General features: G+C 41.6%; 1 protein-coding gene across 3 annotated transcripts in view; it reads right to left on the bottom strand.

Annotated features, from left to right (window-relative positions):
• Positions 1–3,001: 3,001 nt before the first annotated feature.
• Positions 3,002–18,571, bottom strand: part of parp14rs3 (poly(ADP-ribose) polymerase family member 14-related sequence 3) — a 132,927-nt gene continuing 117,357 nt past the window's right edge. For all 3 annotated transcript variants that reach the window (XM_048534287.2, XM_048534286.2, XM_048534288.2), the window contains exons 23-25: positions 11,684–11,829; positions 8,037–8,211; positions 3,002–5,066 (exon numbers count right to left, since the gene is read on the bottom strand). In XM_048534287.2, the coding sequence (XP_048390244.2) occupies positions 4,765–5,066; positions 8,037–8,211; positions 11,684–11,829 (623 nt within the window). In that variant the 3' untranslated portion in view covers positions 3,002–4,764. The remainder of the gene's footprint in view (positions 5,067–8,036; positions 8,212–11,683; positions 11,830–18,571) is intronic.

The following is an 18,571-nucleotide window of genomic DNA, read 5'->3' as shown; positions in this document are numbered from 1 at the left end:
TTAGGCAAAGGGGGAGTATTTCATCACACTCCTGACTTGTGCCTTATAGATGGTGGATAGGCTTTGGGGAATCAAGAGGTGAGTTATTCACCACAGTATTTTCAGCCTCAGACCTGCTTTTGTAGGCACTATGTTTATGTGGCAAGTCCAGTTGAGTTTTTGGTCAATGGCAACCCTCAGGATGTTGATAGTGGGGCATTCAGTGAGGGTAACACCATTGAATGTTATGGGATGGTGGTTAAGTTGTCTTTCGTTGGTGATGGGAATACCAATTTGTTTCGCATTTATGTGGCACGAACAACACATGATGTTACTATAATTTCTTACATTCCTTTTGTGAATTGTAGGCCACAGGTGACACTTTTAGGGTCACGTGATTATTTCTGCTTCATGGAGTTAACTATTATCAATCTGAACTGACCAGTAGCCCATTCCAAGTTGCTTGTGGCCAGGATTTGTGTCCCATTTGGTGATCACAAAAGGGAAAGATGTCTTTAACCTGTATTGTGTCAGTGCCTAATTAATGCAATTGCCCCTTGAGGGATCTCACTTCATTCACCACTATATCCCATGCACTTAGACAAAATCACTTACTCCAGCCATTCTGGATGTGGTGGCAGCTATTTTTCAGTTCCATTGCACATTTGCCATTTGATTGAGAATGAGAAGTAACAGGAGTCACTTCGTATCAGTCTGTTAATCAAGCAGATCATCCAAACCTTCACCTTCTTTTCTCCCTTGCATTCTCTGTTGACACCATCTGTTCTGATCTTCCATGTGTCCCCACCTAATACTTTATCTCCCAACATTCCCCTCTGAAACCCAAACCTACAGCTTAGCCATGTTAGCCATTGTGACATATTGTCTACTGGCAAGCCAGGTTGAAGGTAATTGACGATGATCACTTCCTCACAAAAACCGTGTCTTCCAGTGCGCTATTATCACTGTTCACGGGTCTAGTGCCGGAAGATTCGAAAGAGGCAAACGTCATTCCCTTGTTCAAAAAAGGAAACAGGAATAGCCCCGGAAATTACAGGCCAGTTAGTCTTGTGTCAGTGGTGGGCGAATTATTGGAAAGGGCTCTGAGAGACAGGATTTATGATTGCTTGGATAGGCACAGTTTGCTTTGTGATAGTCACAATGGATTTGTGAGGGATAGATCATGCCTCACAAACCTTATTGAATTCTTTGAAGAGGTGACCAGACACGTGGATGGAGGTAGAGCAGTGGATGTGGTATATATGGATTTAAGTAAGACACTTGATAACGTTCCCCATGGTAGGCTCATGCAGAAGGTAAGGAGGCATGGGATAGGGGGAAATGTGGCAGATTGGATTCAGAATTGGCTGACCCTTAGAAGAAAAAGGGTGGTAGTGGATGGAAAATATTCAACATGGTGCTCAGTTGTGAGTGGTGTATCACAAGGATCTGTTTTGGGTCCTGTTCCATTTGTGATTTTTATGATTTGGATGAAGGAGTGGAAGGGTGGATTAGTAAGTTTGTGGATGATACGTAGGTGGGTCGCATTGTGGACAGTGCAGAGGGCTGTTCTAGGCTACAAAGGGACATTGATAGAATGCAGAACTGGGCTGAGAAGTGGCAGATGGAGTTTAACCCTGAAAAGTGTGAAGTGATTCATTTTGGAAGGACAAACTTGAAAGCAGAATACAGGGTTAATGGAAAGATTCTTGGCAGTGTGGAGGAACAGAGGGATCTTGGGGTTCATGTTCACAGTTCCCTCAGACCTGCCACCCAGGTGGATAGAGTTGTTAAGAAGGTATATGGTGTGTTAGTTTTCTTTAATAGATGGATTGAGTTCAAGAGCCGTGAAGTTATGCTCCAGCTATACAAAAGCCTGGTTTGGCCACGTCTATAGTATTGTGTCCAGTTCTGGTCGCCTCATTACAGGAAAGATGTGGAAGCATTAGAAAAGGTTCAGAGGAGATTTACCAGGATGTTGCCTGGAATGGAGGGAAGGTCTAACAAGGAAAGGTTGAGACAGCTAGAGCTTTTATCTTAAGAACGACAAAGGATAAGAGGTAACAAAGTGTGGGGCTGGATGAACACAGCAGGCCAAGCAGCATCTTAGGAGCACAAAAGCTGACTTTTTGGGCCTAGACCCTTCATCAGAAAAGGATGAGAGGTGACTTTGTAAGTGTACAAAATGATCAGAGGTACATATAAAGACTTTTTCCTAGGGTGGACGTAGCTTTTATGAGGGGGCATAGTTTTAAAGCGAGTGGAGGTAGACATCGGGGAGACGTCAGACATAGGTTCTTTACTCTGGGAGTGCTAGGGGCGTGGAATATATTGCCGGAGAGGGTAGTGGAGTTGGCCTCATTAGGGGCACTTAAGCAGCTATTAGATAGACATCTGGATGATCGTATAAGGTAGGGGTGGATAGATAGACCTTAGGATAAGGGTAAAAGTTCGTCACAACATCGTGGGCTGAAGGGCCTGTACAGTGCTGTGCTGTTCTATGTTCTATGTTTACCTTGGGATGATGTTTGTATTAAAATATGGTGCATGAGATGAACTACAAAAACCTTTGTGAACAAAGTCCTGTTCAATTAATACAATTGTGAGTTAAATGAGTAAGTGAACAGCAGAATTAGTGAAAGGCATTATTAAGGCAGCGTAAACAGCCTTAATCGATTCAGTTAACAAAATCATAACTGCATACACCAGAATGTTGCTATGGAAACTAAATGACAATTACCACCAATTTCAAACAGGGATTTTCACAAACATCCAATGATTCTAGAAGCACAAAGTTAACTTTTACTTCTGCAAAACAGATGGCTTCAAGCTAGCCAAGCGACCGGTCACATCAAATAATTCTAATAGATAGTAAGAGCTGCTGATGCTGGAGTCAGAGATAAGAGAATGTGGAGCTGGATGAACTCAGCAGGCCAGGCAGCATCAGAAGAGCAGGAAAGTTGACGTTTTGCGTCGGGACCCTTCTTCAGAAAAAATAATCCTTATAGACAGATAACCAGGAAATATCAGTTAATTTTTTATTTATTTCTTTTTACAACTTTACAGAAATCAACATAAACATGGTGCCATATAAATGGTTTCAACAAGCTTTAGAAAACAGATTTTAGTCATTGAAATATCTGGGATTTTTTAAAAACATGTCATGGGGAAAATGTGACTTTCAACAGATGCAAAATTAGTTTATCAGGGCCAAAGACCTTATTCAAATATAAGTATAAATTGGTACATGCTAAAACCACAACTACACCTCAATCAATAAGGCAGAACATTTTCAACTACCTCATGGTAAGACAAATAACTTCAGAAATGGAAGTTAATGTCAAATCAGTGATTTCTAATTGTTTCCATCTGTGATCACTTCAGGAGCACACCCTTTGAGTAATGTGAAATCACTGTCATCAACTTCTGTGTTTATCTGTGGTGGGGTTTGCATCAGATATTACAGTGAATTTCACATAATTAATTACGGTGACTGGCTACAGATGAGTTCACTGTAAAGTGTATGAAGAAAACCCCCTGCAATTATAGCTTATTTTGAGCAATAACAGCTCAAAACAGAGATTCCCATCATTGTATCATTCACACTTTAGAATATGAACATTTAGATTAAAAAGTGCAAAGATGCAAAGTTAATTCATTCATAAGCTAATTTCAAAGATTTCAATTTCAATTTCAATAAGGCAATTTCAAGCAGTTTCAATGATCATAATTGTCATCAATGAAAATTATCTGTATTCTATGTCATAGATTCCCTGCAGAGCGGATAGAAGCCATACGGTCCATTGAGTTCACATCAACCATCAAGACTCACAACCCTACTAACCTTCCCATAATTCCACATTTTACCATGGCTAATTCACCTAAGTTGCACACTACGGGGCAATTTAGCATGGCCAATCACCTAACCTATGCATCTTTGAACTGTGGGCAGAAACCAAGCACCCGGCAGGAGCCCACAAAGACACATGGAGGATGTGCAAACTCCACACAGACAGTCACCCAAGACTAGAATCAAACCTGGGTCCCTGGTGCTGTGAGGCAGCAGTGCTTACCACTGAGCCACCGCTATGTGTCAATCATTCTTGAAACTTAACTAGATCTTAGCTGTTTAGAGGAATTTCTCCACTTGGAGAATGGTGCATCTTGGGAATTGTCTACTCCAGAGGATTGTTTGGAAGCTCAAACATTGAGCATGTTTAAGGCAGAAATCAGTAGGTTTCTGGAGACTAATGACATTACGCGACGTGGAGATTTAGCAGGAAAGTGGCATTGAGGTAGAAGATCAGCTATGATCTAATTGAATGGTAGATCAGCGTCAATGAATGGTCTACTCCATTATTCACATTATTCAACTTTATGTTCAACTTCCTAGATGAGAACTTACGTGAAAGAAATAAGGCACACTTTCTTGTCCTTTGAAGTAATATTGCTTCATGGACATTGTAAGCAGCACACTCTGGCAACCAGTCACAAAAGAGCATTCCAAACAGACTACTAAATAATGCAACTTGCAGTATGCTGAATTTTCTAGGAACGTGAATAAAACTTTAAAACAGCAAGGTGCAGAGCTGGATGCACACAGCAGGCCAAGCAGCATCATAGGAGTTGGAAGACTGATGTTTCGGGCCTAGACCCTTCTTCAGAAAATAGTTTGCCATAAAAGCATGACAGCTTGATTGAACTAGTTTGGACTCATGCTATGTGCTCCTAAGATGCTGCTTGGCCTGCTGTATTCATCCAGCTCCACACTTTGTTATCTTGGACTCATGCTTTTCTTGTTTTGAAAGTTATCAAGTATTCTGGATATGCACCATCATCGCAAAAAATAACAAAAATGGAAGGTTTCTTTAGATCATTCACTGCACAATCACAAAGGTCAGCTGAATCTATCTGTGGATTGACTGGGGCTGGTTCCAGCATATTCTGTTCTCCTTTGCACAGCTTCCCAGTAACCACTCGTGCCTGATAGATATATTTACATTCATCAACATCAGGAGCAGAGTATTTGTCGTCACATGAATACGAGGCATTCAAAGCAAAATAAGTTCCTTTTCCAAAGTGAGTAGCTGAAACATGAAAAATATATTATTAGGTACCATCTACAAGATGCACTACAGCAACGCTCCTTCAACAGCACCCTACAAATCCATGACCTCGACCACCTGGAAGAACAAAGGTAGCAGATAAATAGGAACACCACCACCTGCAAGTGTCCCTCCAAGTTACACGCAATCCTGATTTGGAAAAAAACATTGCTGTTTATTCAGTGTCACTGTGTCAAAACCCTGGAGCTCCCTTCCGAACATCATCACTTTTACCGTACTATTTCAAGAAGGCATCTCACTACCATCTTCTCAAAAACAAGTATTGTCTGGCAACAAATGATGCCCACATATCAGAAGTAAATAATTTTTAAAATTACAGTCATTACTTGCATTGATCATCTGCTGATCTAATGAAATGACAGTGCAATTCAAGACTCTGCTATAAATAGTACATTCAAAGCTCTGAATGATCTGGAAATTATAGCATAATTTAATCCATTTTTCTGCTGATCCTGTTTTGGATTGCAGGTCATCAGCACACAGGGGCCAATTTTCAGGATTATGATATTCTCTCAACAACTTTAAAACCAATTTTCCACATGCCTGGTGGCTTCTCTTTGTAATATAGAAATCTGGATTGTGCAATATAAACAATGGAAAGATGAAGAGCAGATGGCAATTACCCAGCATCTGTATTAAAATGGATTGGCAGTGAGGAGATTGGCATGGAGGGTGTGCCATCAGACTACGTGAGGGTGAGAATGTGAGGTAAATTGTTCAGTAAGTTTACATCTAAATGCGTTTGGAGACATTCTTGGTGCAACTTCTACCATCACAGAGTCATAGTCATAGAGATATACAGCATGGAAATGGACCCTTCGGTCCAACTCATCCATGCCAACCACACATCCTAAATCAAAGTAGATAAAAACTGAGAGAACTGCAGATGCTGTAAGTCAGGAACAAAAGCAGAGGTTGCTGGAAAAGCTCAGCAGGTCTGGCAGCATCTGTGAAGAAAAATCAGAGTTAATGTTTTGGATCAAAATGTTAACTTTGATTTTTCTTCACAGGTGCTGCCAGACTGCTGCAATTTTCCAGAAACTTCTGTTTTTGTTCCGAAATTAATCGGATCCCATTGCCAGAATTTGTCCCATGTCCCTCTGAACCTTTCCAATTCATATACGTACCCAGATGCCTTTTAAATGTTATAATTGTACCAGCCTCCACCACTTTCTCTGTCAGCTCATTCCATACACACACCATACTCTGCTTGAAAAAGTTGCCCCTTAGAACTCTATTAAATCTTTCCCCTCTCACCTTAAACACTCTGGGGGAAAGACCATGCCTATTTACCCTATTCATGCCCCTCATGATTTTAGAAACCTCTATAACGGCACCCCTCAGCCTCAGACGCGCCAGACAAAATAGCTCCTGTCTATTCAGCCTGTCCCTATAGTTCAAGCCCTCCAACCTTGGCAACATCTTTGTACATCTTTTCTGAATCCTTTTTTAAAGTTTCACAACATCCTTCTTAAAGCAGGGAGACCGGAATTGCATTAATATTCGAAAAGTGGTCTACCCAATGTCCTGTACAGCTGTGATATGACCTCCCAACTCGTATACTCAATGCACTGACCAGTAAAGGAAAGCGTACCAAAGTGCCTTCTTCACTATTCTATCTGCCTGCAACTCCACTTTCAAGAAACAATGAACCCGCACTCTATGATCTCTTTGATCAGCAACACTCCGCAGGACCTTATCATGATGGATAGATAGGTATGAGCATACTAGAGTAACTTTCTGGGCAAGTTTAGGTCACCCAACAGCATCTGCAATGGCAGGGTCAGTGTCTAAGGCATACATGCTGAACTCCAGGCTGTATCTCTCTGTCCATTGGAATAATGAAATTTCTGGGCAAATATTGAACATACTTGAGTGTTGTGACTTCTTCTAGGTCCTGTGCTACAGGGCTGTTTGAATCAGATGATCCAAGCCAATCTAAATAAAATGTCTGGGCATGAAGTATGTATTGTATTGTTATGGTCTGCATTAAAAAAATCATGATAGAACCTGAGAAAAGTATTGTACCACTAAAGCTCAGAATTTCCTTTGACATTTTGTTGTGTTGACCTAGTTCTTCCAGACATATGTAGTTATGAGATTTCTCACTGTCGTTAAGTAGATTCTTTAATAAAAGCAGACAGTAATCCACATGTACTTCCCTTTCCAAGCAAGCTCTTTGGCATTAGCTGGGGCTCATCCATGCTCCCACATTCAATCATCAGTACATTTTACAAAAAAACACATATGATCACTGTGAAGATATGCCAAGGTTGTAGGGTGTGTATATATCCTTTCTAAAACTGCAGGATGTACTTCATTAGGCCAGTAAGGAAAATAACACTTCTCAGAAAATGAAACAATAGAAACCATTTACAAATGCTAGCTCACATCGGTTAAGCAGCAACTTGAGAAACAGTGAAGAGGAAACAGTATAAACGGAAAAGAATGCAGAAAAGAGAATTTAAAAGTTGGGAACAGGAAAATGTATTTCTGTCAACTATCTTTTGTGGATGCTATACTATTTTCACTCCATCCAAACATTGAGATTTAAAAATAAGACACATTAAATTAATTTCTGTATCTTTCTGTGCTCCTCTTATTTCTACATTTGCAATTCCTGGCATCATCACAGTGACCCTAAACTCTGAGGTATCTTCAATACTAATGTTTCTGCCTGAACATCGTATTCCCTCCGCTGTTTGTCATTAGCCAATTAACAGTGAACCATGACTCGTCAATTATGTATTTTCTTCCAAAACTACTGGCATCCAAATTGAAATTCTTAACAAAAACTCAGAGTAGGCAGCTATTAAGTTCATTCATGTGAAAAAAAGTCACCCCAAAAACGCTATTTGCCAGTTTTCTTTATCTGACTATCTTCATCCTAAATATTGCATCTTCTGTTCTTCCATTCTCTTAGGTTCTTACCATTTCTCCCACAAAAGCTTCTGTTGAACCCAGTTTTATTGACTTTCTGGGAAATTTCCTTTGTGGTTCCATGGTAAAGGATCTGCTCAACAGTTGCCCCAGGATACTTTCTTTCTGCAGTGTTTTTTCTGACAGAATAACTTTGCCAAAGCTTGCGATTCTGAATCCTTTCGATCTGGATGCAACACATATATAGTATTAGTTCCTAACGTACAAGTAACATATTGACAATTGGAACTAACAATATCTTAATAAATTCCATCTGGTGCGAAGCATTATCAAACCGTACTGGATGTATGGGGGTACAGCAATCCTAGCTGATTTACAAGTCATGTTTTACAAACCTCTGGTGCACCTGATGCTCCTTTAGTGAATAAGATGAAAGAAGACATGTGACTAAATAGATTGTTTGCTATTTGGCTTCAAGACAAAGAGCAAGTAATGCAAGTAAAAGATAGTTAGTGGCTGTGACAAAAGACTGAGTGACAGCCAAGTTCTTCTGGGATCTGTAAGGGAAACAATGCCTCTTCACAATTCACGTTCATGATTTGGAATCAAAAACATAAGTGACTTCCCCAGTTCTTCTTACCAAAATGTGACCTTCATTTGACAAATTATTTGCCCATTCTGCAAGTGTGTTAAAGTTCTCGGGTCATTTATTGCAGTCCTGCTCAGTAGTGACTATACAGCCAGTTTGGTGTCATCCACAAATCGCATTTTGGTTGGAACAACAGGGACTTTATTACTTGGAGAGAGTGAGTTGAAGTGGTGTAGAGGAACAAAGGGGTCCTGGATTAATGATGACTGCTTCGTAAAATATGCACCACAGATAAACAACTAAAAGTTCATGAGAGTGAACCAAACAATATTCACTCTTTCAGGTTAGAATTTAAAGTAGGAAAGTTGTTGCAACAAGCATTGTTCAGACTACACTTGGAGCTGATTATGCCTTTATAAAGTGAAATAGAACGGGTGCAGGCAAGATTTACAGGGATGATAGCAGCAATGTGTAGCATACATGTCAGGAGAAAGATGTAGAGTTTGGGTCTCTAAAAGTATTTAAAAGGGTGAAGCTTAATTGAATGATACAGAAAGAGCATTTTATTTCTGAGGAATAGCATAACTAGCTATATAAGATAGCCACCAACAAAAAAAAACTTAGAAGAATTTTGATCCAGCAGCAGTGAAGGAACAGCAATATAGATCCAAGTCAGGATGGCATGTGACTTGAAGAGGAAAGTGCACATGGTGCTATCACCATGCGTCTACAGCCCTTGTTCTTCTAGGTGGTGGAGGCCATAGGTTTGGAAAGTGCTGTTGAAGGTGAGTTTCTGTAGTACATCTCGAAGATGGTACAACCTGCTGCCATTGCAGAGACAGAATGAATGTTGGGGATGATAGATGGTGCACCATTCAAGTGGAATATTTTACCTTGGATGGTATTGAGATTCTTAAGTGTTTTGTTGGAGCTACACTCTTCCAGGGAAATAGAGAGTATTCCACTGTACTCCTGACTTTTACTTTGTACACGGTGAGCAAGCTTTGTGGAGTCAGGAAATCAATTACTTGCGATAACAAGGTGTAGAGCTGGATGAACACAGCAGGCCAAGCAACATCAGAGGAGCAGGAAAGTGATGTTTCGGGCCTAGGGAAGGACCTAGGCCTGAAACATCAGCTTTCCTGCTCCTCTGATGCTGCTTCGCCTGCTGTGTTCATCCAGCTCTACACCTTGTTATCTCAGATTCTCCAGAATCTGCTGTTCCTACTGTCTCTGAGTCAATTACTTGCTGCAGGGTTCCTTAGCCTCTCAGCTGCTCTTATAACCACAATATTTATATGGCTGATCCTAGTCAATAGTAACGCCTGAAATGTTGGTAGTGGGGTATGCAGTGATAATAATGGGACTAAGTGTTAAAGATTAGATTCTCTCTTGTTGGAGATAGTCATTGCCTAACACTTACGTGGCATGAATGTTACTACCACTTGTTAGCCCAGACCTGGATGTTGTCCACATCTGGCTGCATCTGGACAGAAATTACTTCAGTGTCTGAAGCATAGTGAATGGCGCTGAACATTGTGCAATCGTTAGTGCACATCCCCATTTCTGACCTTTTTCTAAATGGGAGGAGGAAGCAGCTGAAGATGGTTGGCCTTAGGAGACTGCTGTGAGGCATTCCTGCAGCGTTGCCCGGGAATGAGATGATTGGCCTCCAACACTCAAAACTATTTTCTTCTGTGTTAGATTGGAACCCAATCAGTGGAGAAGTTGTAGAAAGGAGCATGGGAATATTTAAGGGAAAACTTGGTAAGCATGAGAAGGAAAAGATAATAGAAGCTTACAACAGCAGAATTAGATGAAGATAGGCTCAAGTGAAATATAAATGTTATAGAACTAAATAAACTGTCTGGGTTCAGAGATAGTAGGAACTGCAGATGCTGGAGAATCTGAGATAACAAGGTGTAGTGCTGGATGACCACAGCAGGCCAAGCAGGGTCTAGGAAGGGTCTAGGCCCGAAATGTCAGCTTTCCTGCTCCTCTGATGCTGCTTGGCCTGCTGTGTTCATCCAGCTCTACACCTTGTTATCTCAGACTGCCTGGGTTGTATGGCCTGATACTGTGCATATATTCTATGTCATCCTTCGGTGGCTTGAGGGATCAAGGAAGAGACAGAGTTGGGGTAGGCTTGAGTGCAGGTAAGAGGAAGACGGTGAGATGGGGCGATTGTAGTCAGGTGAATGGGTTGGGGTAAAGGTGGGAGTTCTTATGGTGTAGGTAACTGCAGTCAGAATGAAAGGGTGTCTCCAAAGAGAGAGAAGCTGAACAGATGTGTGGGCTGACTCAAGTGGGTAAGTGAAAAGGCTTTTATTGCCTGCTGCACTAGTCCCTCTCCTTAGTTTAGGTGGCAGGTTTCTCAAAGCAAAAAGTTGACGATTTGAGAATGAAGAACCTGAGAAGCTAAAGTGCCACCACCAGATGAGGGAAGAACAAATAGAGATAAGATTTTTAACATACTATATATAAATAAGTGAATGACTGTCAAACTAGAATTACGTATATTTCATCAAATTTAACTGAAACAAAGCTCTAGCACACAATACCTCAATAGCTGAGATCTTCATGCAGCAATCTTTTTATGAAATGACACCTATGCGATCACGAGTGTGCTGGTTGATCAAATCATCCAGATAAACAAAAGGTCCACATTATCAACATAAGAACCACATTACGGAATAAAAACATATTGCAGATGACATACACATTATACTTTAGTTACAGCATGAATTACTTAAATAATAATTCAACTTTGCCTTAAATAAAACTCACTGGCATAAAGACTTCTCACTCACACCTTCTACTGACATTGCAGTATTTAAGGAGAAATTGAATCAACTGTTGATATTTCGTGCCATTGATTCCATTGATCAACATGTTGAGGTGAATAAATTAAAAAAAAAAGTAATAATTGGGCCGAATAATATGACGAACTTCCCGGTGTTTGCAGTGTATAATTTTTGCTGGTTTATTGAGTTTGCCAGTTCATAAGGCATCAGTTAAAGTTTGCTGTTGCTTGCTGTGCAGGACAAAATTAAATAAAAAGCAAAAGCATACCAAATCAAATGTTCTTGAACATATTGAACATGCACACCTTGACAATGTCAACAACTGTCGTCCCACAAGATTTCCTGAATGTTCGTACTACCGCTTCGTACTCTGGTGTACCTGACTGAAGAAGAACTCTCAACACCTCCTGATTTTTCATGTAACTCCAGTTTTGTGGGAGGTCAAACATTGCTAGAAGATGAAATAGACAGAAATGCAGTAAGAAAGTTCATTACAGCTAAAATTTACTAAAATTACACCCTCATTTCCTAGCATGGGAGTGGATCTATTTGAACAGCTCAGTTGATTTATGTCATTGGCTACATTTAGTCCATGCTGAAGGCACAGGAAATTCAAATATGGAAAATATTAGCGTATCCATTTTGAAGTCTTTGCTATCATATTATCCAGATATATTTTCAATCACAGGGAGGCGTTACCCTGCCCAGGAAGGGAAACAACTTTCACCAGAAAGCCCTAATGCATACTCCCTGAGGTGCTGAAAAAGGGGACCAAAACTCACTCTGAAGTAATGATGATAAGAGATGTAGAAAGGATACTGAGACTTGTAATGAAATGAGAATGATAAAGTAGGCCTTAAAAGTAAGCCCTTTTCTGATGAAGAGTCTAGGCCTGAAACATCAGCTTTTGTGCTCCTAAGATGCTGCTTGGCCTGCTGTGTTCATCCAGCACCACAGTTTGTTATCTCGTATTCTCCAGCATCTGCAGTTCCCATTATCTCTCACAACTTAAAATACCTTGTTGCTGTTTGTGTTCAAGTTTAATCATTTGCATTTCTCCACAGGGATACCCTCCTTCCAAGACTGATAAATCTTTCCCGATAATTGAACTTGCTAACACTTTGTATCACTTTAAACACCCTAAACAATAGTTCCTTCTAGGATTAAACATTTCACTTATGTGTCACTGTAAGGAACTTGAGACAATGCATTCACATGTTTGTGCCTCAGTTAAATCTTGAAATGTTTCAATTTGTATTGGACTAACTTTATAACTGATGGAGAAAGTGAAGTCACATGGGGTCCAGGGTGTGCTAGCTAGATGGATAAAAAACTGGCTGGGCAACAGGATACAGAGGGTAGTAGTAGAAGGGAGTTTCTCAAATTGGAGACCTGTAACCAGTGGTGTTCCACAGAGATCTGTGCTGGGACCACTGTTGTTTGTGGTATATGTAAATGATCTGGAGGAAGGTGTAGGTGGTCTGATTAGCAAGTTTGCTGATGACACTAAGATTGCTGGAGTAGCTGATAGTGAAGGGGACTGTCAGAAATTACAGCAGAATATAGATAGATTGGAGAGTTGGGCAGATAAATGGCAGATGGAATTCCATCTGGGCAAATGCGAGGTGATACATTTTGGAAGATCAAATCCAAGGGCGAACTGTACAGTAAATGGAAAAGTCCTAGGGAAATTTGATGCACAGAGAGATCTGGGTGTTCAGGTCCATTGTTCCCTGAAGGTGGCAACATAGGTCAATAGGGTGGTCAAGAAGGCATATGGCATGCTTTCCTTCATTGGGTGGGGTAGTGAGTTCAAGAGTTGGCAGGTCATGTTGCAGTTGTATAGGACTTTGGTTCGGCCACATTTGGAGTACTGTGTACAGTTCTGGTCGCCACATTACCAAAAGGATGTGGATGCTTTGGAGAGGGTGCAGAGGAGGTTCACCAGGATGTTGCCTGGTATGGAGGGTGCTAGCTATGATGAGAGCTTGAATAGATTAGGATTATTTTCATTGGAAAGACGGAGATTGAGGGGGTCCCTGATTGAGGTCTACAAAATCATGAGGGGTATAGACAGGGTGGATAGCAAAAAGCTTTTTCCCAAAGTGGGGGACTCAATTACTAGGGGTCATGAGTTCAAAGTGAGAGGAGGAAAGTTGAAGGGAGATATGCGCGGTAAATTCTTTATACAGAGGGTGGTGGACGCCTGGAACGCGTTGCCAGCAGAGGTGGTAGGCGCAGACATGTTAGCGTCTTTTCAGATAATATTTGGACAGGTACATGGATGGGCATGGAGCAAATGGACACAGACCGTTAGAAAATAGATGACAGGTTGGACAGAGGATCTTGATCGGCGCAGGCTTGGAGAGCCGAAGGGCCTGTTCCTGTGCTGTAGGTTTCTTTGTTTCTTTGTTTATAATCAGTCCAGAAATGGACTGTTTGCTACAAAAAACAGAAGTTGCTGGAAAAGCTCAGCAGTCCTGGCAGTGTCTGTGAAGGAAAAAAATCAGAGTTAACATTTCAGGGCTGATGACCCTTCCTCAGAACTGATGGTAGTTGGGAAATTGGCGGTTTGTATGCAGGGGATAGGGAAGGGAGAGGGTTGGGATTAAACAATAGGTGGGAATAGAGCCCAAAGAGAGAGAACAGCAGTTAGATAGACAAAGGAGTTGTTAATGATCGGGCTGGGAGGGAGAACAGCTGTTAATGGGGACTGTTAGTGACTAACAGTAGGTCGTGTGTATTGGCAGGTTGTGAGATAACAAGGCCTGATGTGTGGGATAGGGGGCTGGGACCATGGGAGAGTTCAGACCCTAAAATTATGGAACTTGATATTGAGTCCAGAGGGTGGCAGGGTCCTAGGCAGAAAATGAGGTGTCGTTCTTCCACCTTGTGCTGAGCTTCACTGGAACACTGCAGCAAACCTGAGACAGAGGCATTGCCCAAGGAACAGGGTGGTATGTTAAAGTGGCAGGTGACTGGAAGCTCAGGGGCCTTTTAGCAGGCAGAATGCAGATGTTCTGCGAAATGGTTACCCAACAAAGAAGAGACCACATTGTGAGCTGTGAATGCAGTAGACTGGATTCTCGGAAGTGCAGTTGAAGTGCTGCATCACCTGGAATGTTTGCTGTTTTGTGCTAATCACTGACTAAACATTGTAAATGCCAAGTCCAGCAATTCTTTAACAGTACCAGTGACATACTATGAATCAATAGAGTACCCCTTGTCATGAAAGAAATAGAGTCAGAAATGCAGTTAATTCACAGAAAATGAATAGCCTATTTCCAATACTCAAAGCTCAGGCCATGTTTACTCAGGTATCAAAAAGATAAATCATGTAATTCATTTATATTTATTTGTACATGTCACATCTGTACATGTTATATGTTTGGTTGGTAGTGGTTTGTAAGAGTTTACGACAAAACTGTTTAAAATTATCTTTTGATGGCTATTTCCAAAGTTATTTTTCAGTTTAATGCAATAGCAAAATGCAATAAATGTGCTGAAAAACTGCTGTAGGGATTCACATAGAGTTACTGTTAAGTCTGTGTGTCTCCATAGATGCTGCCTTTATTTCTTAGACACTCTGGCTAAAATTGGGCAATATTAATGTTACTTATTTTCTTGCCCCCTCGTCCTCACATATGACCCCATTAACCTCCAGATTCAACGTATCATTCTCCGCCACTTGCAATCTGACCCCACAGCCAAGGATATATTTCCCTTCCCACCCATTCTGCCTTCCGTAGGGATCGCTCTCTCTGCAACTCCCTCATCTGCTCCACACTCCCCATTAGTCCCACCACCCCCAGCACCTTTCCCTACAACCACAGGAAGTGCTACACCTGCCCCTACACATCACCCCTCATCTCCATCCAAGGACCCAACAAAAACCTTCTACATCAGGCAGATGTTCACCTGCACATCGCTAATGTGGTCTACTGCATCCGTTGTTCCTGATGTGGCCTCTCCTACATCAGGGAAACCAAGTGGAGGCTTGGAGACCACTTTGTGGCGCACCCATGCTCGGATCATGACAAACGACTATACCTGCCAGTCACGACCACTTCAACTCCCTCTCCCACTCCCTTGGTGACATGTCCATCCTGGGCCTCCTCCAGTGTCGCAGCGATGCCACCCGGAAACTGGAGGAGCAGGACCTTATTTTCAGCCTTGGGAGCCTACAACCCAATCGCCTAAATGTGGATTTTACCAGTTTCAAAATCTCCCCACCCCTGGCCTCATCCCCTGACCGACCCTCCTTCTCATCCATGTCTCCTTGATCTGTCCGTCTTCTCTCCCACCTATCCGCTCCTTCCACCTCACTGACCCCACCACTGCCTACCTACACTCACCTATCGCCATCCCACTTATCTTCCTCAGCCCCACCCCTCCTCTCTCTAGTTATTTCTGAGCTCCCTTCCCCTTGCCAATTTCTGAAGAAGGGTCCCGACCTGAAACGTCAACTTTCCTGCTCCTCTGATGCTGCCTGGCCTGCTGTGTTCCTCCAACTCCACACTTTTTTTTATCTCTGACTCCAGCATTGGCAGTCCTTGCTATCTCTGGGTGAAGTCTTGACTGTTTTATTGGATACAAATATTGCCCATTTCAACATTTTGCACCCTCTTTCTGTAGGTTTTTGAGAGACGTGTCCATTTTGAATTCTTCAAAACCAATTCCTCCTAATTTAGAGTCATCAAGAACATGAACAATGTCCACTGATTAGCCAAATTCAAGTCAATGACTAACTCAGAGAGAGCACTTATCCCACTTATCTGTCAAAATCACTCATCAAATACTACCCACTATTTCTCTCCATAGAACACAGAACATTATGGTATAGGAACAGGCCCTTTGGTCCACCATGTCTGTGCTGATCATGCTGCCTTTCTAAACTAATTCCATTTGCCTGCATGTGGTCTGTATCCCTCTTTTCGCTGTCTATTCATGTGCTTATGCCTCCTTAACATTGCTATTGTATCTGTTTCTGCCGCCTCCCCTGGTAGTGTGTTCCAGGCATCTAACACCCTCTGCTTAAAAAAATTGCCTTGCACATATCCCTTAAACTTTCCCCTCTCACCTTAAACCTATGCTCCTTAGAATTTGATGTTTTCACCCCGGGGAATAAAAGCCTACGATTATCCACCTTATCTACACCTCTCATACTTTTGTATACTTCCATCAGGTCACCCCTTAGCCTCAGTACTTTAGCAAAAACAATCCATGTATGCCTAGACTTTCCTTTTAGCTAACACAATCCAATGCTGGCAACATTCTAGTGAACCAATTTTGCACCCTCTCCAATGCCACATCCTCCCTATAGAGATACTCCAAATAGCCGCAACATGAGTTGCCAACTTGTATATTCAATGCTTTGAATGATGAGGGCAAGCATGCCGTATGCCTTCTTTACTAGCTTATCGACTTGCGTTTCAGTGAACTATGGACTTGCACCCCAAGATCTTCATAATGTCAATGTTCCTAAGGATCCTGCCATTTACAGTACACATTCCTCTCACATTTGACATCCCAAAGTGTATCACTTCACACTTGTTCAGATTAAATTTCACCTGCTATTTCTTCAACCAACACTGCAACTGATCTGCACACTGCTGTATCCTTTGACAACAATCCTCACTAATAACAACTCCACCAATTTTCATGTTGTCTGCAAACTTACTAATCAGGCAACCTACTTTGTCATCCACATAATTTACATATTTTACAAACAACAGAGGTTCCAGCAATAATCCCTGCTGAACACCACCATTCACAGGGCTCCAGTCAGAAAGAAAACACTCCTCCTCAACTACCCTCTGTGTTCTATGGCTCAGCCAATTTTGTCTCCAATTTGTCAACATCCCACTCCCTTCACCCCCTCCTGGACCTCAAGTGATTGAATCTTCTGGACCAGCCTATCATAAAGGACCTTGTCAAATGCTTTAATGAAAGTCCACAGTTGATAACATCCACTGCCCTAACCCTATCATTCATCTTCGTTACGTCCTCAGCAAAAACAAATTTGTGAGACAAGATCTCCCTAGCATAAAGACATGCTAACTATCCCTAATACATCCATTATTTTCCAAATGTGCGTAAATTCTGTCCACAAGAATCTTCCCTCATTATTTCTTTACCACCTGTGTAAGACTCAATGGTCTATAATTTCCTGGATTATCTTTGTTGTCCCTTTTAACAAAGAGTCAACAGGCTATTCTCCAGCCTTCTAGGACCTCACTTGTGGCTAAAAAGGAGACAAAGATCTCTGTCAAGGACCCAGCAATCTCCTCCCTTGCTTCCCCTAGTATCCTGGGGCAGATTCTACCAGGCCCTGGTAACTTATCTACCTTAATGATTTTCAAGATACCTAATACCTCCTCCTTCTTAATATTCACAATGTCTAAAATATCAACATACCCCTCCCTAATCTTATCGTCACCCATGTCCTTCTCCTTGGTGAATACCAATGTGAAGTATTCATTAAGGTCCTCACCCACTTTCTCCAGCTAGATGCATACATTCCCTCCTTTGTCCTTGAGTGGATTTACCATTGCACTAGCTACCCTCTTTCTCCTAATATACAGGTAACATGCCTTGGGATTCTGCTTAATCCTACTTGCCAAGGACATTTCATGGCCCCTTTTAGCCCTTCTAATTGATTGTTTAAGTTCTTTCCTGCTTCCTTCATATTCCTGCCTTAGTGCAGCTGTTGCACTCTCCTAAAACAGTAATACAACTCCCCCCTCCTTCCTTTTCTATCCCCTGTATCAGGCCTGAAACATCTAAACCCTGGAATGTTGAGCTGCCAGTCCTGCCCTTCTCTCAACCAAATTTCTGAAATGGCTACTACATCGTAGTTCTATGTACCAATTCAGGCTTTAAGCTCATCTGCTTTACCTGATATACTCCCTGCATTAAAATAAGTATAGTTTAGATCAATCGTCCGGCCATGTTCATTAACCTGCCCCTGCTTGTCTTCCTCTGGTAACGATGCTGTCACTTTAGAAAGATTGTTTTGTCCTGGGATTTTTTTGAGGAGAGGTTATAAAGGCAGAGGTAACAAACTGGCTATTGAAAATGGCTTAAAGTAAATAACCTAGGAAGCCTTTAGGTGTTTTTGAAACAAATGGAACAATGGAAGGGGAGTGGCTATCTCTCACAGACTATGCTTTCTTGTTTTTTCAGTTGCAGCA

Source organism: Stegostoma tigrinum, chromosome 7 (assembly GCF_030684315.1).
Source record: "Stegostoma tigrinum isolate sSteTig4 chromosome 7, sSteTig4.hap1, whole genome shotgun sequence".
NCBI classification, from domain to species: domain Eukaryota; kingdom Metazoa; phylum Chordata; class Chondrichthyes; order Orectolobiformes; family Stegostomatidae; genus Stegostoma; species Stegostoma tigrinum.
The sequence above is the reverse complement of the archived record's forward strand: the minus strand, read 5'-3'. Positions and strand labels throughout refer to the sequence as shown.